The following is a 20,263-nucleotide window of genomic DNA, read 5'->3' on the forward strand; positions in this document are numbered from 1 at the left end:
GGCGGAAAACGGAGAGTCCTCTGTTTACAAGTGTAAGTAAGATAAACAAAATAAAAATGTTATTATTGCGTACAACCCTAAATAATGTTATGATTAGCGCAAAAAGACGATAAATATCCAAAGTTTTGGCGAGTGGGGCTTGTAATGAGCACGCGGTCTGTAACTATGGTGATATTACGTCATCATGTCCTCACATCATCACTTGACGTTGGTAAGATGGCGGACATAGTAAATGGGGGTGTTGCGTGCATACTGCACACTTCTGTACCGAAAGCGCGTACTTCTTTACCGGCCGAGCGGTGCGTACTTCCTCGAATCTAGTACGTACTCTGTAAGTATGAGATTTCGGATGCAAAATACAACACTATTGAAATAAAGAAGGAAATAATAGAGAAATATGAGAGTTATTGTTGTTTCTGGTAGATACAATGTATTATGGTGTATGGTACAGCACACGTACTATACTGAAATGTGATGTTATTTTATGTACAGTACAGTACTGTGTATTGTTTATTATTGTTTATTACAGTAATGTCTATTCTAATATTTAACATTTAAGGGAAAATATACTTGTTTTTATAAGGTTAGGTGGGGGGGTGGCACGGTGGCTTAGTGGGTAGCACTGTCGCCTCACAGCAAGAAGGTCCTGGGTTCGATTCCCAGGTGGGGCAGTCCGGGTCCTTTCTGTGTGGAGTTTGCATGTTCTCCCCGTGTCCGCGTGGGTTTCCTCCGGCAGCTCCGGTTTCCTCCCACAGTCCAAAAACATGCCACCAGGCTAATTTGAAACACTGAATTGTCCTATAGATACCTAGCCGCTTAGGGAGGGTTGTGTCAGGAAGGGCATCCGCGGTAAAAATTGTGCCAAATCGATGCGCGGATCATGATCCGCCGAGAGCCGACCCCGCAACCGAACGGGACAAAGGCCAAGGAGAAGAAGAAAGGTTAGTTATGGGGTGGTTGTCAGACTTTCATTGCTTTCTGTTTTTGTAACAAGCATTGTATCAGTGTTTATATTTGAATAATTTAATATAAAAACACATAACGTTCTAATAATTTTAAGGCTTCTGTCAGCCACATGCCCTTAAAACTGTCCTAACGACTGAGCTCGCGCGTGCGTATGTGCACGTGCGCCTTCAGTTTGTTGTAGTCGCTGCATCCAGCATAGCGCTTGATGTCGTTATTGTGCCTTTCAGTTTATAGGTCGAATTTAAATCGTCGTCACGCACAAACTGCACGGTGATTGGTTCCACGGGTACACACACATTGTGACCAATAGGAGCGCGGATGATTACTTACCGCGCGAAACTTCAAACACGGAAGTTCCGTTCGGTGGGGCTCGGATAGTTTTGTTTTTGTTTTTGTTTATGTTTGATTTTTGTTTTCACTGTTGAATGTTACGTAGGTTTTAACGTATACGCTATTAATAAATAACACATTATTAACATCATTCACTGCGAGTTTGTTCATGGGTGAGTAAAGGTGTGGTTTTAACTAACACGACAAACTTTAAACTTTAGTTAGCTTTGTTTGGTGTAATGGCGTATAGTTAGCTGCTTAGCTAAAATGCTACGTGATATACAGTATAGCAAACAGCGTTACAGTGTAAATATCCTCCGGCTCTTATCCTTTACTGTCACCGACTACATTGCTTTTGAAATCTACACAAACACAAAGCATTAGTACTTATTTATACGGTTATTATTCTTATTTTCTTTAATATAGGTTGTTACGATAATATTAGTGTTCAGTGCAGTCGTATTTTGTCGCTGAATTTTATCTCAATTAAAACAAAATCGTGTCTCCTGATATTGGAAAACAAATAAGTGACAATTCAGTTTAATTGCTGTATCAGCCCTCAACTGATATAGAACCTACTGATTCATGTTACAAATGTATAGCACCTTTACGTAACATTGTTCCTGACCTGCTAACTTCAGCATTTTTGTATTAAATCACTTAGATATAATATTGACAATACGTTTTTACAAATAACAAACGTTTACACTATTTAATACATAATTACTGCTTATTTGCGAAATTTAACACACTGAAAAATACATAAAACTGTAAAAAGTCTTGGCACATTTTTATCTGGAAAATAATTTGCTTTTTTTGCAGTCCTAACTCCTACTTATTGCCACTCAAAGCAGTACCATTACATGTATTTAATGTGTGCATTTTTTGCATTGACTGTTTTTGTTTAGTATATACACACTTTGACTAGGCATAACATTATGACCACTGACAGGTGAAGTGAACAACACTGATTATCTTTTCATCACGGCACCTGTTAGTAGGTGGGATATATTAGGCAGCAAATGAACATTTTATCCTCAAAGTTGATGTGTTAAGCAGGAAAAATGGGCAAGTGTAAGGATTTGAGCGAGTTTGACAAGGGCCAAATTGTGATGGCTAGACGACTGGCTCAGAGCATCTCCAAAACTGCAGCTCTTGTGGGGTGATACTGCTCTGCAGTGGTCAGTATCTATCCAAAGTGTTGTAGACCATGTACACCGGTATTCCCTGATGGCTGTGGCCTCTTTCAGCAGGATAATGTGCCCTGCGGTAAAGCAAAAATGCTTCAGATATGGTTTGAGGAGCACAACAATGAGTTTGAGGTGTTGACTTGGTCTCCAGTTTCCCCTTATCTAAATCCAATCGAGTGTCTGTGGGATGTGCTGGACAAACAAGTCCGATCCATGGAGGCCCCACCTCAACTTACAGGAGTTAAAGGATCTGCTGCTAACATCTTTGTGCCAGAAACCACAGCACACCTTCAGGGGTCTAGTGGAGTCCATGCCTCGACGGGTCAGGGCTGTTTTGGCAGCAAAAGGGGAACCAACACAATATTAGGAAGGTGGTCATAATGTTATGCCTGATGGGTGTTCCTATGTCATTGTGGGTGATTAGGTGCAGATTGATTTGGAGAACATGGAAATCCACAGCACTAAGCAAAAAGTTAGGAGATTGTTGGCACTGTCTTGATGAAATAACTGGCAAGTTCTTTTTTTTAGGTTGCATTTCTTAATTTCTTAGGTACAAAATACAATTAATTTGGTCAGCCAAAATATTAAAGGTATCTTTGTTCGTATTATGTCAGGTAAATATAGGTCCAAGAGATTTAACACCTCACAGATTCTTGTTGGAAATAGGGTCTCTATAATAAACTTGTTTTAAATAATAATCTCAGTATTGTAGTTATGTTCAATTGATATTAATGCCAATATTTATATTAATGCCACATTGACATTCTCATAGTGATTGAGCTGATTTAATGCTTTCATAAGTTATGCCAGCCTCATTGATAATGTATGTCATGTAGAGGTAAATGATCTGTGTAGTCAGTTGATACCGCACATGATTACAGGTAAATGTGTATAAATATGTTTTGTGCTTTTGCAGATCAAACAAAACAGATCACTATTTGCTTCTGAGATCTGTTCCTTACACAGGATAGAATCAGTTGTCATGGATCAGATGTACAGCCTGCAGCGGGAGGTGGGTCGAGGCAGCTATGGTGTGGTCTATGAGGGTCGTGTAATGGAGACCGGCTGGTGGGGCCGGAGTGGGGACACAGTGGCCATCAAGCGCCTGCCTTGCTGCAGCCCAGAAAGTATTGAACTCTACTTGCAGGAGCTATGGGCTATGAGAGCCACAGCCAGGAGTCACCCAAACATTATTGGGCTTTACAACTGTATGCTACAGACCGGCCCAAAAACTCTACAGCCTCTAAAGTCCGGCAGGCCACCTCTGGACCTTGTGGAGAGTGCACTTAAAGGGAGAGTAGTGGACAAGGACTCCAAGAGTCAAACAACTAACATTGCTAAGTCGAGAAGGAGACACTCTACCACAGAACCAGTGCAGAGACGGTGTTTTGCTCTGTGGTTGGTAATGGAATATTGTGACGGAGGAGACCTGAACCAGTACATGCTGTCTAGGTGTCCAGATATCCAGAGGAATTATGAGGTTGTTCGGCAGCTCAGTAGTGCCATGACTTTCCTGCATGGACTGGGAATCGTGCACAGAGACCTCAAACCGGCCAATGTGCTTGTCTGCGTCACCAATAATGGACCTGTGGTGAAGGTAATGCACAGTTTATCATTTATCATTGCAGTTAGAGCTTTAGAAGGCACAATATTGAAAGAATCCACAGTATCCATGTTTCATATTGTAATACTTGAGGAAATGATTTGCTAAGCTTTTTTGGGCTCTCTGGTTGCGCAGCAGTAGCCCACTACTGTTGGAATCCAGGGTTAAAATCCCCAACGGTGCTATCTGGTTGGGCAGCTAGATATACAAACACCACAGACCTAACCAGGATAAGGTAGTGGTAGAACATGAAAATGAACGTTTAAGTTGGCACTGGAGTAACAATTATGTCACTTTTTTTTTTTTTTTTATTAAACTAAATTAAGTATTTAATAAAGTAAATGTTTGTTTGAAACGGTAGTTACTCATTACACAAGATTTATCAGTTCACAAGGTTATATCGAACACGGTCATGGACAATTTAGTGTCTCCAATTCACCTCACTTGCACGTCTTTAGACTGGGAGGAAACTGGAGCACCCGGAGGAAACCCACGCAGACATGGGGAGAACATGCAAACTCCACACAGAAAGGACCCAGACCGCCACACCTGGGGATTGAACCCAGGACCTTCTTGCTGTGAGGCGACAGTGCTACCCACTTAGTAACCCACCGCCCTAATAAAGTAAATGATGGAGGATTTAGAGCTGTCATGCTAACCGTGATACTGCTGATGTTTGGCTATTTTTAACAATAGAAAGGTTGCACATTGCCAGAGCGTTTGAAAAAAAAAAATCATTATTATTCACCAAAGCTATTTCGATGGGCAAAACCTGGAACATTCAGGTCATAACCAGACGCCTTTCCTTTTTTAGTGAGGTACAGTCCTTTTTTAGTTTGGTATCCAGACTCAAACTGAGGTGTCAATATCGTATGGAAGTCTACCTCGAAATAACAGCCCGGATTTAATCCTGCATTAAATGCTTCATTTTTATATTGGTTTAGACAGTGGTTTTGGTTCCTGGTAGTTCAGGTTATTGATGGCCTATACATATTTGACATCTTTTTAGGCTTGTTTGGCTGTATCTGATGCAGTGGCCTAGCTTCTTTCCCATCTAGGGCAAAAAAGGCTACTGTTTTTGTTTATTTGGCAGAAATCGCAGCCAGCTACTGGCTTCTCAACAAATGACAAATTTGTGTTTCACACTATGTAAATCTACACCACCTTGGTTCAAAGAAACAGCTGTCAGTTGAGTAGATACTTTCTATTAATGTATTTAAACATTTATTACAAAAAAACCCTGTGTAGCAATATTGCGTTGGCTATTTCATCCTTTGTAGAAAAGCACTGCTTTGTAATAAGTAAAAGTGTGTAGCAGCTGTAATAAAACAGTATAGTATCTCAAAAACTACCCCAAACTTATGTTTTATATATTTGTTTCTTAACATTTATGTAGTGTAAATGTGCCTCTGTCTGTCTGAGATTATGGTGTTTTGTTTTGCTTTTAGAACTTGAAGTTTTGAACATTCACACAAGTTTGGTTCATGTAATATGCTTTTATTTAGAGATGGGACGATCGATCGGCTATGAATCAGTATCGGCCGATTTTTTATCAAAATATGCTATCGGCGATCGGCCGATATCTCCTAAAAGTAGCCGATCCGATCGTGGGATATATAAAGATCATGTTAAGTTAACAGCTCAGTGGATTGATCCAGACGCCAACCATCACATCACCATTCATCAACCATCGTACAGAAACCACAGTGAAAGCTGTTCATGACCTAAAATAACATCATTAACTTTGTGCATCATACATACGATGTAATTTTGCTGATTGTAATATTTACTTTAAAAAGATAATTCAACCCGGTCACATCTGAGTCGATTCTATCAGCACGTTATATAAACTCCTGGTTCACTTTGGTAAATCGTGAGTGGTTCTTACTTGTGATTTAGATGAGAACAGAAAATGTTACAGAGCCAATCAGAGGCAAAAGTTTATTCATTACCAAATTCGTTAGTTCAGGATCATCTGCTGAACTTTTAGCTCCTTAGACGGAACGAGTCTGACGGTCGGTTACAGATCTGTGGTAATAGCAGTTTAATTAAGCTTTTTAATTGAGCTTTTTAATGTAAGAGAGTTACACAGAATGTTCTGTAGTAGCTGGTGTTTATTTAAAACCACGACATTTAATTAATAACAGTAAACACGGAGAGATAACTGAGAAGAGAAACTTACGCTTGGCGAAAAATGAATCGACTCATGAATCAATGAATCACTTATAGCGATACTGTGAACAAAGCGTATCTTCTAAGGGCACACACACACACGCGCGCTGCTCCGGTTTATCTTCACTGTGAGGCTCTTTTTAAGTTTATTTATTTTATTTACTACTAAACCCCCCCAACCCCCCCTCCCCCCGATCGCAATCGGCTATCGGCCGATGTCCCTGAAAGGAGATCGCAGATCGGAATCGGTGCCAAAAACCCCGATCGGCACATCTCTACTTTTATTACATTCAAGCCTACCTTACCACTGCATAGCTTCAAACCATTAACCATATCAGTATGGGGCTATTTATATACATTTTTTATTTCGGCTGCTCCCGTATTTAGGGGTTGCTACAGCGATCATTCTGGTCCACCCGACCTTGCACAGTTTTTACGCCGGATAGTGCTGGGTGGTATGACTGTACATTCGGTGTACCCTCTCTGATTCCTCATACTGTGTTCATTTTTCAAATACTGGCATACTGTAGCACAGTTAATACGACAGCTTGAGGCTTCAGTAGGCAGCAAATCATATAATATTGTTTGCCGCTACAAGTGCTATGGAGCGTTGTGCAGATTAGATACAGCTCACGAGTTAGCCAGGTAGCGTTAGCATGACTGTGTTAACAGATGAGAGAGGTTTTCTCAATATGGTGAAAAAATAAACAAAAACAGATGGAGGATGAAGAGGGGAAGACCAAATATGCACCGGAAGAACCTGCCAAAGAACTGAGCTGTGTCGGCAGTTTAGAACAGACTAAAACACTGTATGCTGTACGGTTTGTCAAGCCACGGCTGTTGCAAGCAACGACATTACGAACGCAGTATCAATCTACATATGCAAGGACACGATTCCTCTTCAGGTCAGTTGCTAAACCAGTGTTTTAAGTGAACTGGAAGCGGAGATTTATAAAGTCATCCACTTTTCTACCTGTGGTCAAGTTGTACAGTGAAGTTTGCAAACGTCGTTTTATTTGTTAAAGGGAGAGCTAAGGGTAATTATGCAATACTTTAAGCAGCACTGAGAACGCACTGACAAGTGTATCTTCGAATGCCTAAGCTGTTCGGCTAGCCGCCTTAGCTTCTAAAGTTAAGTAAATTCAATTTACAATTGGGTTCAGTTTTACTAGTCACACAGACCTGTGGAATCTACGTAAACGTCACTTAAAGTGAATCTGTCTGGCAATGTAAGGCAGGCTAGAAGGTCTCAAAAAGCAGCACAATGACACGTTCTAATGAGATTCAAATACATTTGTGAAGCCAAATAATTGAAATCTGCTTGTCTGGAAAGGGTTACAAAGCCATTGCTAAGGCTCTGGAACCCCACTGAACAACAGTGAACTGCAGCCACTATCCACATATAGAAAAACTTGATTTTGGATTGATGACTCATCCAGGAGGTAACAAAAGAACCTAGATGAAAATCTGAAGTACCACAGGCCTCATTTGCACAGTTACGGTCAAAGTCTTGTCTGGCACTTTCCAAAACATCTGTGAACTGATAAGTCAAAGGTGGAAGATATGGGTCCTTTTACATCTGGCACAAAGCTATTGCATACCGACAGTCGCATGAATTCTGCTCTCTAATAGAAAGTCCTGAAGGAGAATATCTGCCTGTCAGTTTGTGAGCTAAAGCTCAAGCACAGCTGGAATATGCAGCAGGACAAAGATCTAAAGCACACAAACCTGTCAATTTCTCAATGGCTTAAAAGAAACAAAAGAACCTAGAATTTGAGAGAATTTCAGGCCTATTGAAATGCCGTGACAGAATCTTAAACGAACACTTCATGCTCAAAACCTCTCCAATGTAGCAGAATTAAAACAATTCTGCACAGAAGAGTGGACCAGAATTCTTCTGCAGTGATGTAAAACAGCAGTCCTCAACCTTTTTTGCATCACGGATCGGTTTCATATAAGATATAATTTCACGGATCAGCAAGGGTGGGGGGGATTTAATATAGAATAACTGTACTATTCACAAATGAGCTTTTTTCGCTACAACGAGACGCTGATCCCACCTAGGGCTGATTGGAGACAATATTACCAATAAAAAAGTAGTGTTTTCATTGCTGATGTAGCGATCTGTAATTATTAATTATTTCTGTGTAATAAATGACCCACATATTGGTACCTGTCTGCGGCCCGGTGGTTGGGGACCACTGATGTAAAAGAGTCATTGTAAGTTATTGCGAGTGTTTATTTGTAGCTGTTACTGCGAAGGGTGGCACAAGTAGAGTAGCAGCTACTTTTTCCTCATGTGTGATATGGGATTTGAATGAATCTTTAACTTTTATATCTTTGATATTTATAAATAATTATGTTTATGTTAGCTGGACGGTCTGAAACATTTCAGTCGGACAAATGATCAACAGTAGATGAACTCGAGTGAGAGGCAGATACTTTTCCACAGCACAGTATGTCATTAGATACAGTGACACTGAGTATACATTTTGTATAGATCCACCTTGGTGCAGACACTGTCTAAAATTCCTTTATGTTTCAGGTTGCAGACTTTGGCTTGAGCAAGATGGTAGAAGGTCCCACAGATGGAGAACAGAGCAGACTGGCCCTCTCTTCTACATGTGGCTCAGACTTTTACATGGCACCTGAGGTGTGGGATGGCCGCAGCTACACAGCCCAGGCAGACATCTTTTCACTAGGTGTCCTTTTCTGGGCCGTGCTGGAGAGGCTCACGTTCCTGGAAGATGGCTCCAGCCAGGAGCAGCTGGGTGAGTACAGGGCATGATGCCCCAGTCTTAGACATACAGATGGCCGAGTAAATGAGTAAAGACATCAGTGCAGCTGTGTAATAGGTTAAAAAAAAGAGTTGGGTCTGGCTTGCAGCAGGCTGGGACTCGCCTCATCTGTGGTGACAAATGACGTGCACACCATGTGAATGAGGAGCGCTGTTTCTCGTCGTTTTTTTTCCCAATTTAGTGTTTTCTAATTCCTGATTGTGAACCCACTGCCATTTGCACAACCCCCGATCTGATTAAGGAGAGCGGGATCACCACACTTTTCGTGTGACACGTGGTCAATCTGCAGCCGCTTCTTATCACATGCCTGTACGAAGAGACACTCTAAGCTCCATGTGCCCACTTTACCTGAGGTACCCAGACCAGTCCCATAGATCTCATATTGCATCAGCGGATAACAGTGGTTAAGGTAGTGGACTAGTAATCAGTAGGTTGCCGGTTCAAGCCTTACCAGTGCCAAGTTGCCACTGTTGGGCCCTTGAGCAAAGCCCTTAACCCTTATTTGCTTGAATTGTATTCATACATTATTGTAAGTTGCTATGGATAAAGGCATCTGCTAAATGCCGCAAATGTGAAAGCCCAGTCAAAATTCGAACTCATGAGCAGTAGATGCTAGTGCATTAGACCGCCACTGTACCCAGGCACCCTGTTTTTAGGATTTCTATGTGCTATTCTCATACTTCAATAGATAAAGTGGTTAGCAAATCACTTTTTATTAAATCATGCATTACGAAATTAATAGTTTGTAAAACGGTTTGTGCAAGTTTCCGCATCCAACACGAGCCAACACATCATTACCATCCCCACAGATAAAGCGAGTCCCAGATTGCTGTGTGCCTCAGAGAAGAACTCCACAGCCAGAGTCTAATGAAAAAATTCAGGAATTTATTGTTGGTTTTCTGAATATATGCAACCCTCAGCAGGAAAGCTTAAATGAAGACAAACACTGCCTCTGCTCAGTCATTTGTCAGTTTTGAACAGGTTTGTGCTCTAAAAAGTTTCTGACAGATTAATAATATGCGCAATTTATTACTTGAGTAAAAGTCTGTATTGTACAAACTTCATTTTCACGAGAGTTGGGGCATTGTAGGAAGGCCAGTCTAACACACGCAAGAAGCCCACTATTGTAACTCATGCAGAATGATGTCTTACACTGTCCTGCTGAAATAGACAGCAGTTCCTGGCAAAAGACGTCTTGACCACAGCAGATGTCTCTTCAAATGGTACAACCCCAAATCAGAAAAAGTTGGAAAAGACAGTTTGGAAAACGCAAATAAAATAAAAATGCAGTGTTCTTTACATTTACTTTGACTTTTATTTTGTTGCAGACAGTTTGAACTTGAGATATTTCATGTTTGGTCTGGTCAACTTCATTTCATTTGTTAATATACCTCCATTCCTGCATTTCAGACATGCAACACATTCCAAAAATATTTGGGACAGAGGCAATTTAGGGCTAGTAATGAGGTGAAAAAAGGCTCTCCAGGAGGATCTCCAGTTTGTCAACAAATGTGTGAGACAATTATTGAAATGTTTAAAACAATGTACCTCAAAGAAAGATTGGAAGGGATTTGCATATTTCTCCCTCTATAGTGCATAATATCATTAAACCATTCAAGAAATCAGGAGGAATTTCAGTGCGTAAAGGTCAAGGGTGCAAGCTTAACCTGAATGATCCCTCAGACGGCACTGCATCAAGAACCGCCACTCAACAACAGCTGATATAACCACATGGGTGAGGGATTACTTTGGCAAAACCTTTTTTCAGCACTACAATACAGAGTTACAGGCACAAATGCCACTTAAAACTTTACTGTGCAAAAAAGAAGTCTTATGTTAACCATGTCCAGAAGCGGCGTTGACTTCTCTGGTCTCTGAGGCATCTAGAATGGACCATCACACAGTGGAAACCAAAGACGAAAAGGACCATCCACACTGTTATCAGCCTAAAAAGTCTAAAAGCCAGGGTCTGTCATGGTATGGGGCTGTGTTAGTGCCCTTAGCAAAGGTAATTAACACTTCTGTGATGGCAGCATTAATGCAGAAAAGTACATTGAGATCTTAGAGCAACATATGCTGCCTTCAAGACGTCATCTTTTCCAGGGACGTCCATGCATTTTTCAACAAGATGCAAATGCAATGCAAAACCACATGCTGCACACATTACAAAAGCATGGCTGCAGAAGAAGAGGGTACGGGTTCTGGACTGGCCTGCCTGCAGTCCTGATTTGTCCCCAATAGAGAACGTGTGGAGAATTTTGAAACGAAAAATGTGACAACGACGACCCCGTACTGTTGCACATCTTAAGACGTGTTTGCAGGAAGAATGAGACAAAATAAAAGCTGAAACACCAAATCACTTGGTATCTTCTGTGCCAAAACGTCTTAAGTGTGGTGAAAAGGAATGGCAACATTACAAAGTGGTAAATGCTTTACTGTCCCAACTTTTTTTGGAATGTGTTGCAGGCTTGAAATTCAGGAATGGATGTTTATTAATAAATGAAGTTGACCAGACAAAACATGAAATATCTCAGATTCATCAATCAATCAAATAATATAAATGAAATAATTTGGGGTTGTAGGTTTGTCAGTGAAAATGCAGCGTTCATTTATCAGTGTATGCAATTTAACAATTTAGTTTTAAGCATTTTTTTTTTTATAGTGTCCCATTTTTTTTTTTTTTTTTTTTTTAATGGATTTTGTATTAAATATCTAATGACTTATTCACTAGGTCAGTAGAATACCCAGATACTTCAAAAGTTTAGCGTGAAGGTAATCATGGAAATGCATGCAGCAGGCTTCCTTCTGGAACAGCAGAAGATAATAAGATGCAAACATAAAGCTTGCTTAACTGTTGACGGTGTTTCTGCAGCTTCTAATTATTTGATACTTTTCTGCATCACTTTACACCCCTGCTTTGTTTGAGAATCAAAATGGAAATCATCTATACCAGTTTCAGTCATTAGTCTTAGTTGTGTTGTTTAAAAAGACATGCCTTACGCATTTATCTCTTTTTAATTCAGCTGGATTTGAAATTCATAATTAGGTAGCTTCAATATATAAAAAAAAAACCAATCAGTTGTGGATCAGTGGGGCATTTGGTTCTAATTTCACATTTCACTGACTTCAGTGAATTGTACTGATTGTGTTATCAGGATGGCCCACACAAGCCTTGTCAAATAATGTCATTTGCTCATCTTTAGCCATGCCTTTCTTATAATCTGATTTCTATGGAAACTACCAGTGCGCTCTCCTTGTAATTGACACAGCCCCAGTTTATTGAAACTGACAGTCTTTGGAATCCCATTCTGCTCTGTGCGTCCCCAAAATCACCCCTGCTAATGGCAACCAGCGCATTTTGAGCCTTGCAGAACAGCTGCTACGGTTAGTTTTAGCTACCTTGGCATTTGAGCGCTTGACTTAAGGGCCCATTGACACGGTGCGTTATCGGTGATGGACTAAATTGGTCTGAGCAGAGAGGCTTTGGATAGAGTGGCCAGCCAATTCAGCCGGCACTGTAATTACTTAGAGGCAGTTCCTGCAAAGGTCAAATGTCTCGGCGTATTTATTAAAGTAAACTAAGAGCTTTCCATGTTTTATTATTTTCCATCTGGCAAAGTTACAGGCTACTTTTGTTTTGTTTGCGCTGGGCTAATGAATGGTGCACTGCCTTGAGTGACAGCCCTTTCTTCTAAAGTACCCTTGACTTAGTAATTATGTTTTTGAACAAAACAGCCCTGGGCTGCTTAAGTTAAACTGCTGTTTGCTCATTTATTTGTCATGAATTAGCATGCATGTACATGCTTGATAATTTGGTGAAGCTTCCACTTTGGGCAGTTATTTTGGCAGCTTTTGGTGTTTTGTTCAAAAATGCATTGTAGAATTAGGCATACTTGGTCATTTGCAGATTCTTAAATCTGAGGAGGTCTATTTAGCCAGTGGTCGGGACCATTTAGTCAATTCTGAGTTGCTTGTGGCTTTGCATTTGAGCTTCACTATTTGTGTTTGTTTCCACTTGACTTGTGTGTAAATCTGAGGCCTTGTGCCAAGTGCATTTAAGGATAAAGTCAGTAAGAAAAAAATGCTTTAGCAGGATTTTATTTCATTCATTTATTTTGTAGTACTTGCATGCACAGCTCTGGAAAAATAAACAAATAAGCATCTCTACAAGTATGCTCATGTAATTAAGGATGTTATTGATTAATTGGCTAACCACTAAATGACTAAGAAGTAATTGTTCGATTAATGCTGTCGGTTCATGTCATTAAACATAAGTGATTTGTTGATATAAAACTTCTTCATATGTTAATGGAATGCAGTGTGCTTGTCGTTTATCAGTTAACCCACATCTGTCGATGTTGATCTGGTTAATGAAGAAAACTATAAAAATCACTGCTGTGATAATCACTATCTTCATCCAACTGGGTGGTAAAACAGTGCCTGTATTGCTTCAAGTTCTTACTGAGTCAGTCATAAATATTCAACCTTAAAGAAAATAGGGATTCTGGAATCCTTCACACTGTCATACTTATGTCTCAGTGGCCGCCATAAGACCATTTAGCAACCCAGGACTTCACTGGTGGACTCCACACATCATTCTTAACCAAAAGGCACAACAAGGGTCGACTGGAATACGCAATATCATCCATTTTTTCCAGAGATGGTTTGAGTGTCTGTAGTGGCGCTGTTATTTTGTTGAGTACTGGCCTGTAATCCACTGCACATGCTTTATTTTACAATGTTCTTGCTGCTTATAGTCATATAAAATAGAAAAATAGCATCTCATAGTTTTGGACTTAGTGGGTTAGACCTTGGATTTTAGACTTTAATCCTTCAGTTTTCTTTTCCTAAAATGACTTGAAAAGCAGAATATTTGGGTCATTCCAGCTCACGCTGACAAAAGGCCTCCATCTGGCTATCTTTTGAAATTTTGGGGGGACCAATTCATGGAAAAATCCAGCATATTTTGCACATCGGTCACCTAGTTACAGACTTGGCAAAAGTACACAATTCATGACATTGTCAGGTTAATGTCTTTTGATTTTTGTGTGTTTAGCCCCAAGTAGATAAGCCACTTGACATCTGCACTAAAAAATTAGGTCTAAAAAATCAGAACGTCTGCAAAAATGCATTTTGATGTTTTATAGCATGTGCAGTAAGTCATGACCTGCAGGCAATATGTCTGCAGTTTGAATATCCGTAGGTAGGGAGATGTCCGGGAAAATGTCACCTTTATATCTGGTTAGTTTAGGTATGAGTTCTAGTTTATCTAGAAGTTGTTTTTTGACTAGACAGTTTCTTAAAAAAAAAGGTGTACATATTTTTGGATGTTTTTTTACTGTTATAGAATAGATTGCCTTTATTTGCCATATATACAGTACATATACAGGTGTACAGTACAATAAAATTCTTTCTTCGCTAATCCCAGCTTGTTTGGAACCTGGGGTCAGAGTGCAGGGTCAGCCATTGTACGGCGCCCCTGGAGCAAAAAGGGCCCAACGGTGGCTGCATGGCAGAGCTGGGATTTAAACTCTCAACCTTTCACTTGATAGCCCAAAGCTCTACCCACTAGGTTACAACTGTTATAGCTTGGAGGTGATGTGGTTAAAAAAATTGGAATGGTCTTTTTTTTTATATAAAGGTTTTATTAGCCTTGTGAATTATGCTAATTTTGGTGCTCATTCGAACAATCTTCATTGACCGTACTTATCTTGAAAATGATAATGCATTTGTACCTACTGAAAAGGGCAGGCTCACTGCATGGAGAGTGTCTGTGGATACAAAGGGATATGAGCTTCACAGTCACTCAACCTGAAAGAGCTTCGAACTCAGATGAATTTTTATTCTATCAGCCAGGGCAATTTATAGCTGCTGTGTATGATCAAGACTAGATTCCTGACATTATAACCCAACGCTCCGATGATTGTGAAGATGTACAAGTGGAATTTATGAACCATAGCACATGTCGATAGGGGTGTATGTCGTCATGACCAGTGTTAATTTCGTTGACGAATGATTTTAGTCATAGTTTTCGTCAACGAACCTTTTTTACATGACGAAAACGAGATGATAACTAAATAAAAACTACAAAAAAGGATAAAAACTATGACGAAATGAATTGACACTTTCGTCAACGAATAAAAACGAGAAGAAAAAGTTTGGCAGGGACGACATCCAATCAGAACTGATTTAGTTTTGTGGAAGGTAGGGACAAGTTATAAAGAGATCCAATCAGAAGTACTTTAGCGTATGTGGAGGGGCGGGACAAGCCGATTAGCCATCCAATCAATACTAATCTTTTGCGGTACCGCAGTAAGAGCACACTCGCACAAATTTTATCTAAATCCGGGAAGACCAGACTAGCCTGTGAACTGTCTTTACTCATGGAACTAGGTTAACTCCACAATGTCAACAGGGAGAAAGAGGAGAGCCGATATATGGGCACATTTCTCATTTGATGTCGTGAAAAACAAGACGATGTGTAAACCATGTGGGGCGACGATCTCGGGTAAAAACACAACAAATCTTAAACGACATCTGGCACTGCTAGCAGTATAATGGCAACATAATGTCACAGCTGCTTTTACGGTACCCAGTTTTATAAAGAATGTAATATGCAATTTGTTATGAACAATGCATATATTTTTCAGGCAGAGCAGGCCTACTGGTCATTAATATTTTGTTATTGTTATGCTCAATAAGCAAGGTCAGTTAAATAAAGATGTTTGAAATAAGTTAAATCTGGTTTTGTGTGTATTGCACATTCAAACATTAATAATATTCCATAACTGGTTAAAAATGTTTAATTTTGTGTAAGTGTATATAATGACTTAAATTTTAGGGTGGCTAAGTGGGTAACACTGTCGCCTCACAGCAAGAAGGTCCTGGGTTCGAACCCCAGGTGGGGCGGTCCGGGTCCTTTCTGTGTGGAGTTTGCATGTTCTCCTCGTGTCTGCGTGAGTTTCCTCCAGGTGCTCCGGTTTCCTCCCACAGTCCAAAGACGTGCAAGTGAGGTGAATTGAAGACACTAAATTTGTCCATGACTGTGTTCGATATAAACTTGTGAATCAAATCTGCTGGAGTTTTTAAATACCATGTCCACTCACTGTCCACTCAATTAGACACTCCTACCTAGTTGGTCCATCTTGTAGATGTAAAGTCAGAGACGATTGCTCATCTATTGCTGCTGTTTGAGTTGGTCATCTTTGAGCTCTTCATCAGTGGTCACAGGGCGCTGCCCACAGGGCTGGATATTTTTGGTTGGTGGACTATTCTCAGTCCAGCAGTGACAGTGAGATGTTTAAAAACTCCAGCAGCGCTGCTGTGTCTTATCCACTCATACCAGCACAACGCCCCATGTCAGTGTCACTGCAGTGCTGAGAATGATCCACCACCCAAATAATACCTGCTCTGTAGTGGTCCTGTGGGGGTCCTGTGGGGGTCCTGACCATTGAAGAACAGCATGAAAGGGGGCTAACAAAGCATGCAGAGAAACAGATGGACTACAGTCAGTAATTGTAGAACTACAAAGTGCTTCTATATGGTAAGTGGAGCTGATAAAATGGACAATGTGTGTAGAAACAAGGAGGTGGTTTTAATGTTATGGATGATCGGTGTAGTTTCATACAATTGATCATGTTTGGGTTTAACCTTTTCACCTTTTAAAACTTTAAGTTGTTAGTTTTGTATGTTTCGGATTTGATAGGGCACTAATAATTTTTAAATGCAAGATAATTTTAGAATAAAAATAAGTCAACAACCAAATGAATGATCGTCGTTTTTTTGGATCTGTTCACAGGAGCCTATGTGGTGAAGGGACGATGGCTCATGCCACTGGGAGAAGCTATGTGTCAAAATCCAGCCCTGCAGCTTACCATTCCCATGCGGGCACGAAGGGCACCACCTTTGCCTCCACCTCCTAGTCCCGACTTGTGTGCCCTACTGCTGGACATGATGGCGTTCGACCCAGACGCTCGGCCCACTGCGTCACAGCTACAGGAGAGAGTCTGTCGGGCTTTAGAGCCGCCCTGACCTCCGGATCCATATTTAAGCTGGACATTGTACAGTGCATATTGCATTTATGTAAGTGTGTGTGTCTGTGTGTGTGGTCATGAAAGAATAACTATATGCTGTCAGTGATCAGTAATAAAAATAAATGCTGGAAATGTAAATTAGGATACATTGAATACTTGGCCATACTGTTGGTCATGTCATGATCTATATATTACAGTGAAATTTAACTGTTTTTTTCTATTTATTAAAGATGTACAAAATATGAAAATATGATAAATTCTGATCTGTCATTTCTACATCAGAGTGTAAACCTGCATTCATAATACAACCCTGGAAAATTAAATTCTGAAAATTAAGCTGTCATTTTACCATCCTGAACTAAAACGCAGCTTCATCTCCGCCACACACAATAACACTGTGAAATCCTAACATGATTGTTTTGTATGATTGAAGTGGTTGTTTTGCGTGCTCTAACTACAAACACATTCATTTTCTGTCTCTTGGTATTTGCCGTGGTTCAGCTGCATGAGTACTATAATTGTAAAAGCAATTCTGGACGATGTGTTAAGTGCCGAAATAGTTCAGCAATTTTGAGCTCTTTAAATCGTGTGTTTGTTGGTAGAATTTGGGTGAATTTGCAAACACATGTTCCTGAATAGACTACAGATCATTTTGAGTTGTTGTGAGTAGTTTTATTATGACTGCTGTCTGGTAATTGTGTCCACCTCTTTGTTTCTGGATCATTAAACACTGGACTAGGCAAATATACACTGATCAGCCATAATATTAAAACCACCTCCTTGTTTATACACTCACTGTCCATTTTATCAGCTCAATCTACTATATAAAAGCACTTTGTAGTTCTACAATTACTAACTGTAGTCAATCTGTTTTTCTACATACAGTGGGGGAAATAAGTATTTGATCCCCTGCTGATTTTGTAAGTTTACCCCCTTACAAAGACTTGAACAGTCTATAATTTTTATGGAAGGTTTATTTTAACAGAGAGAGACAGAATATCAACAAAAAATCCAGAAAAAAAACATTAAATAAAAGTTATAAATTAATTTGTATTTAATTAAGGGAAATAAGTATTTGATCCCCTACCAACCAGCAAGAATTCTGACCCCCACAGACCGGTTATGTGCCCATGAGGCACACAAATTAGTCCTGTCCCTGTATAAAAGACTCCTGTCACAGAATCAGTTTCTTCCGTTCAAATCTCTCGACCACCATGGGGCAAGACCAAAGAGCTATCAAAGGACGTCAGGGACAAGATTGTAGACCTGCACAAGGCTGGAATGGGCTACAAGACCATCAGCAAGAAGCTTGGTGAGAAAGAGACCACTGTTGGTGCGATAATTCGAAAATGGAAGAAATACAAGATCACAGTCCATCACCCTCACTCTGGAGCTCCATGCAAGATCTCACCTGGTGGGGTAAGAATGATTCTGAGAAAGGTGAGGTCAGTCCAGAATTACACGGGAGGAGCTTGTCAATGATCTCAAGGGAGCTGGGAGCACAGTCACCAAGAAAACCATTAGTAACACACTTCGCCGTAATGGATTGAGATCCTGCAGTGCCCGCAAAGTCCCTCTGCTCAAGAAGGCTCATGTACAGGCCAGTCTGAAGTTTTCCAATGAACACCTGAATGATTCAGAGAAAGCTTGGGAGAATGTGATATGGTCAGATGAGACCAAAATTTAGCTCTTTGGCATCAACTCCACTCGCCGTGTTTGGAGGCAGAGAAATGCCCGGTGGGGATGGTGTTCTTGGGGTCTTATCCAGCATTTCTCTGCTCCCAGCTCTCTTGAGATCATTGACAAGCTCCTCCCGTGTAATTCTGGGCTGACCTCACCTTTCTCAGAATCATTCTTACCCCACCAGGTGAGATCTTGCATGGAGCTCCAGAGTGAGGGTGATTGACTGTGATCTTGTATTTCTTCCATTTTTGAATGATCGCACCAACAGTGGTCTCTTTCTCACCAAGCTTCTTGCTGATGGTCTTGTAGCCCATTCCAGCCTTGTGCAGGTCTACAATCTTGTCCCTGACGTCCTTTGATAGCTCTTTGGTCTTGCCCATGGTGGTCGAGAGATTTGAACGGAAGAAACTGATTCTGTGACAGGAGTCTTATACAGGGACAGGACTAATTTGTGTGCATCATGGGCACATAACCGGTCTGTGGGGGTCAGAATTCTTGCTGGTTGGTAGGGGATCAAATACTTATTTCCCTTAATTAAACACAAATTAATTTATAACTTTTATTTAATGTTTTTTTTCTGCATTTTTTGTTGATATTCTGTCTCTCTCTGTTAAAATAAACCTTCCATAAAAATTATAGACTGTTCAAGTCTTTGTAAGGGGGTAAACTTACAAAATCAGCAGGGGATCAAATACTTATTTCCCCCACTGTATCTTTTTAGCCTGCTTTCACCCTGTTCTTCAATGGTCAGGACCACCACAGAGCAGGTATTATTTAGGTGGTGGATCATTCTCAGCACTTAAGTGACAATGACATGGTGGTGGTGTTAGTGTGTGTTGTGCTGGTATTTGAGTGTTGAGTGGATCAGACACAGCAGTGCTGCTGGAGTTTTGAAATAATGTGTCCACTCACTGTCCACTCTATTAGACACTCCTACCTAGTTGGTCCACCCTGTAGATGTAAAGTCAGAGACGATCACTCATCTATTGCCGCTGTTTGAGTTGGTCACCTTCTAGACCTTCATCAGTGGTCACAGGATGCTGCCCATGGGGTTCTGTTGGCTGGATATATTTTTGCTTGGTGGACTATTCTCAGTCCAGCAGTGACAGTGAGGTGTTTTAAAACTCCAGCAGCGCTGCTGTGTCTTAAAATAAAAACAATGTCCCAACTTTTTTGGAAATGGGGTTTGTAGATTTTCCTTGCCACCATTGCCCTGGGGTTGTTAATTAAATTTGGACCTTAATTTTTTGTGAAGATGCTTTGATACAATGTTTATTGTAAAAAGTGTCTAAGCAATTGAGGGTTAGGGCCTTGCTCAAGGGCCCAACAGTGGCAACCTGGCAGTAGTGGGGCTTAAACCAGCAACCTTTGGATTACTAGTCAAGTATCTTAATCACTAGATCACAACTTTTAGGCTTTTTGAGTATTCTGGTAACCCTTCACTAATGAGGTCTGGGTTAAAATTCTAGCTGTGCTATTGGCCAGCCA

The 20,263-nt window shown here is 40.5% G+C and overlaps 1 protein-coding gene across 1 annotated transcript; it reads left to right on the top strand.

The window, feature by feature from the left end:
* Nucleotides 1-1,392: 1,392 nt before the first annotated feature.
* si:ch211-63o20.7 (Serine/threonine-protein kinase pdik1l-B-like) lies at nt 1,393-17,334 on the top strand. The gene is made up of 4 exons (XM_063001251.1): nt 1,393-1,469; nt 3,403-4,083; nt 8,807-9,032; nt 16,858-17,334. The coding sequence occupies exons 2-4, from the start codon at nt 3,469-3,471 to the stop codon at nt 17,088-17,090; spliced, it is 1,074 nt and encodes a 357-aa protein (XP_062857321.1). The 5' UTR covers nt 1,393-1,469; nt 3,403-3,468; the 3' UTR covers nt 17,091-17,334.
* The last annotated feature ends 2,929 nt before the right edge of the window (nt 17,335-20,263 follow it).

Source organism: Trichomycterus rosablanca, chromosome 9 (genome assembly GCF_030014385.1).
Source record: "Trichomycterus rosablanca isolate fTriRos1 chromosome 9, fTriRos1.hap1, whole genome shotgun sequence".
NCBI lineage: Eukaryota > Metazoa > Chordata > Actinopteri > Siluriformes > Trichomycteridae > Trichomycterus > Trichomycterus rosablanca.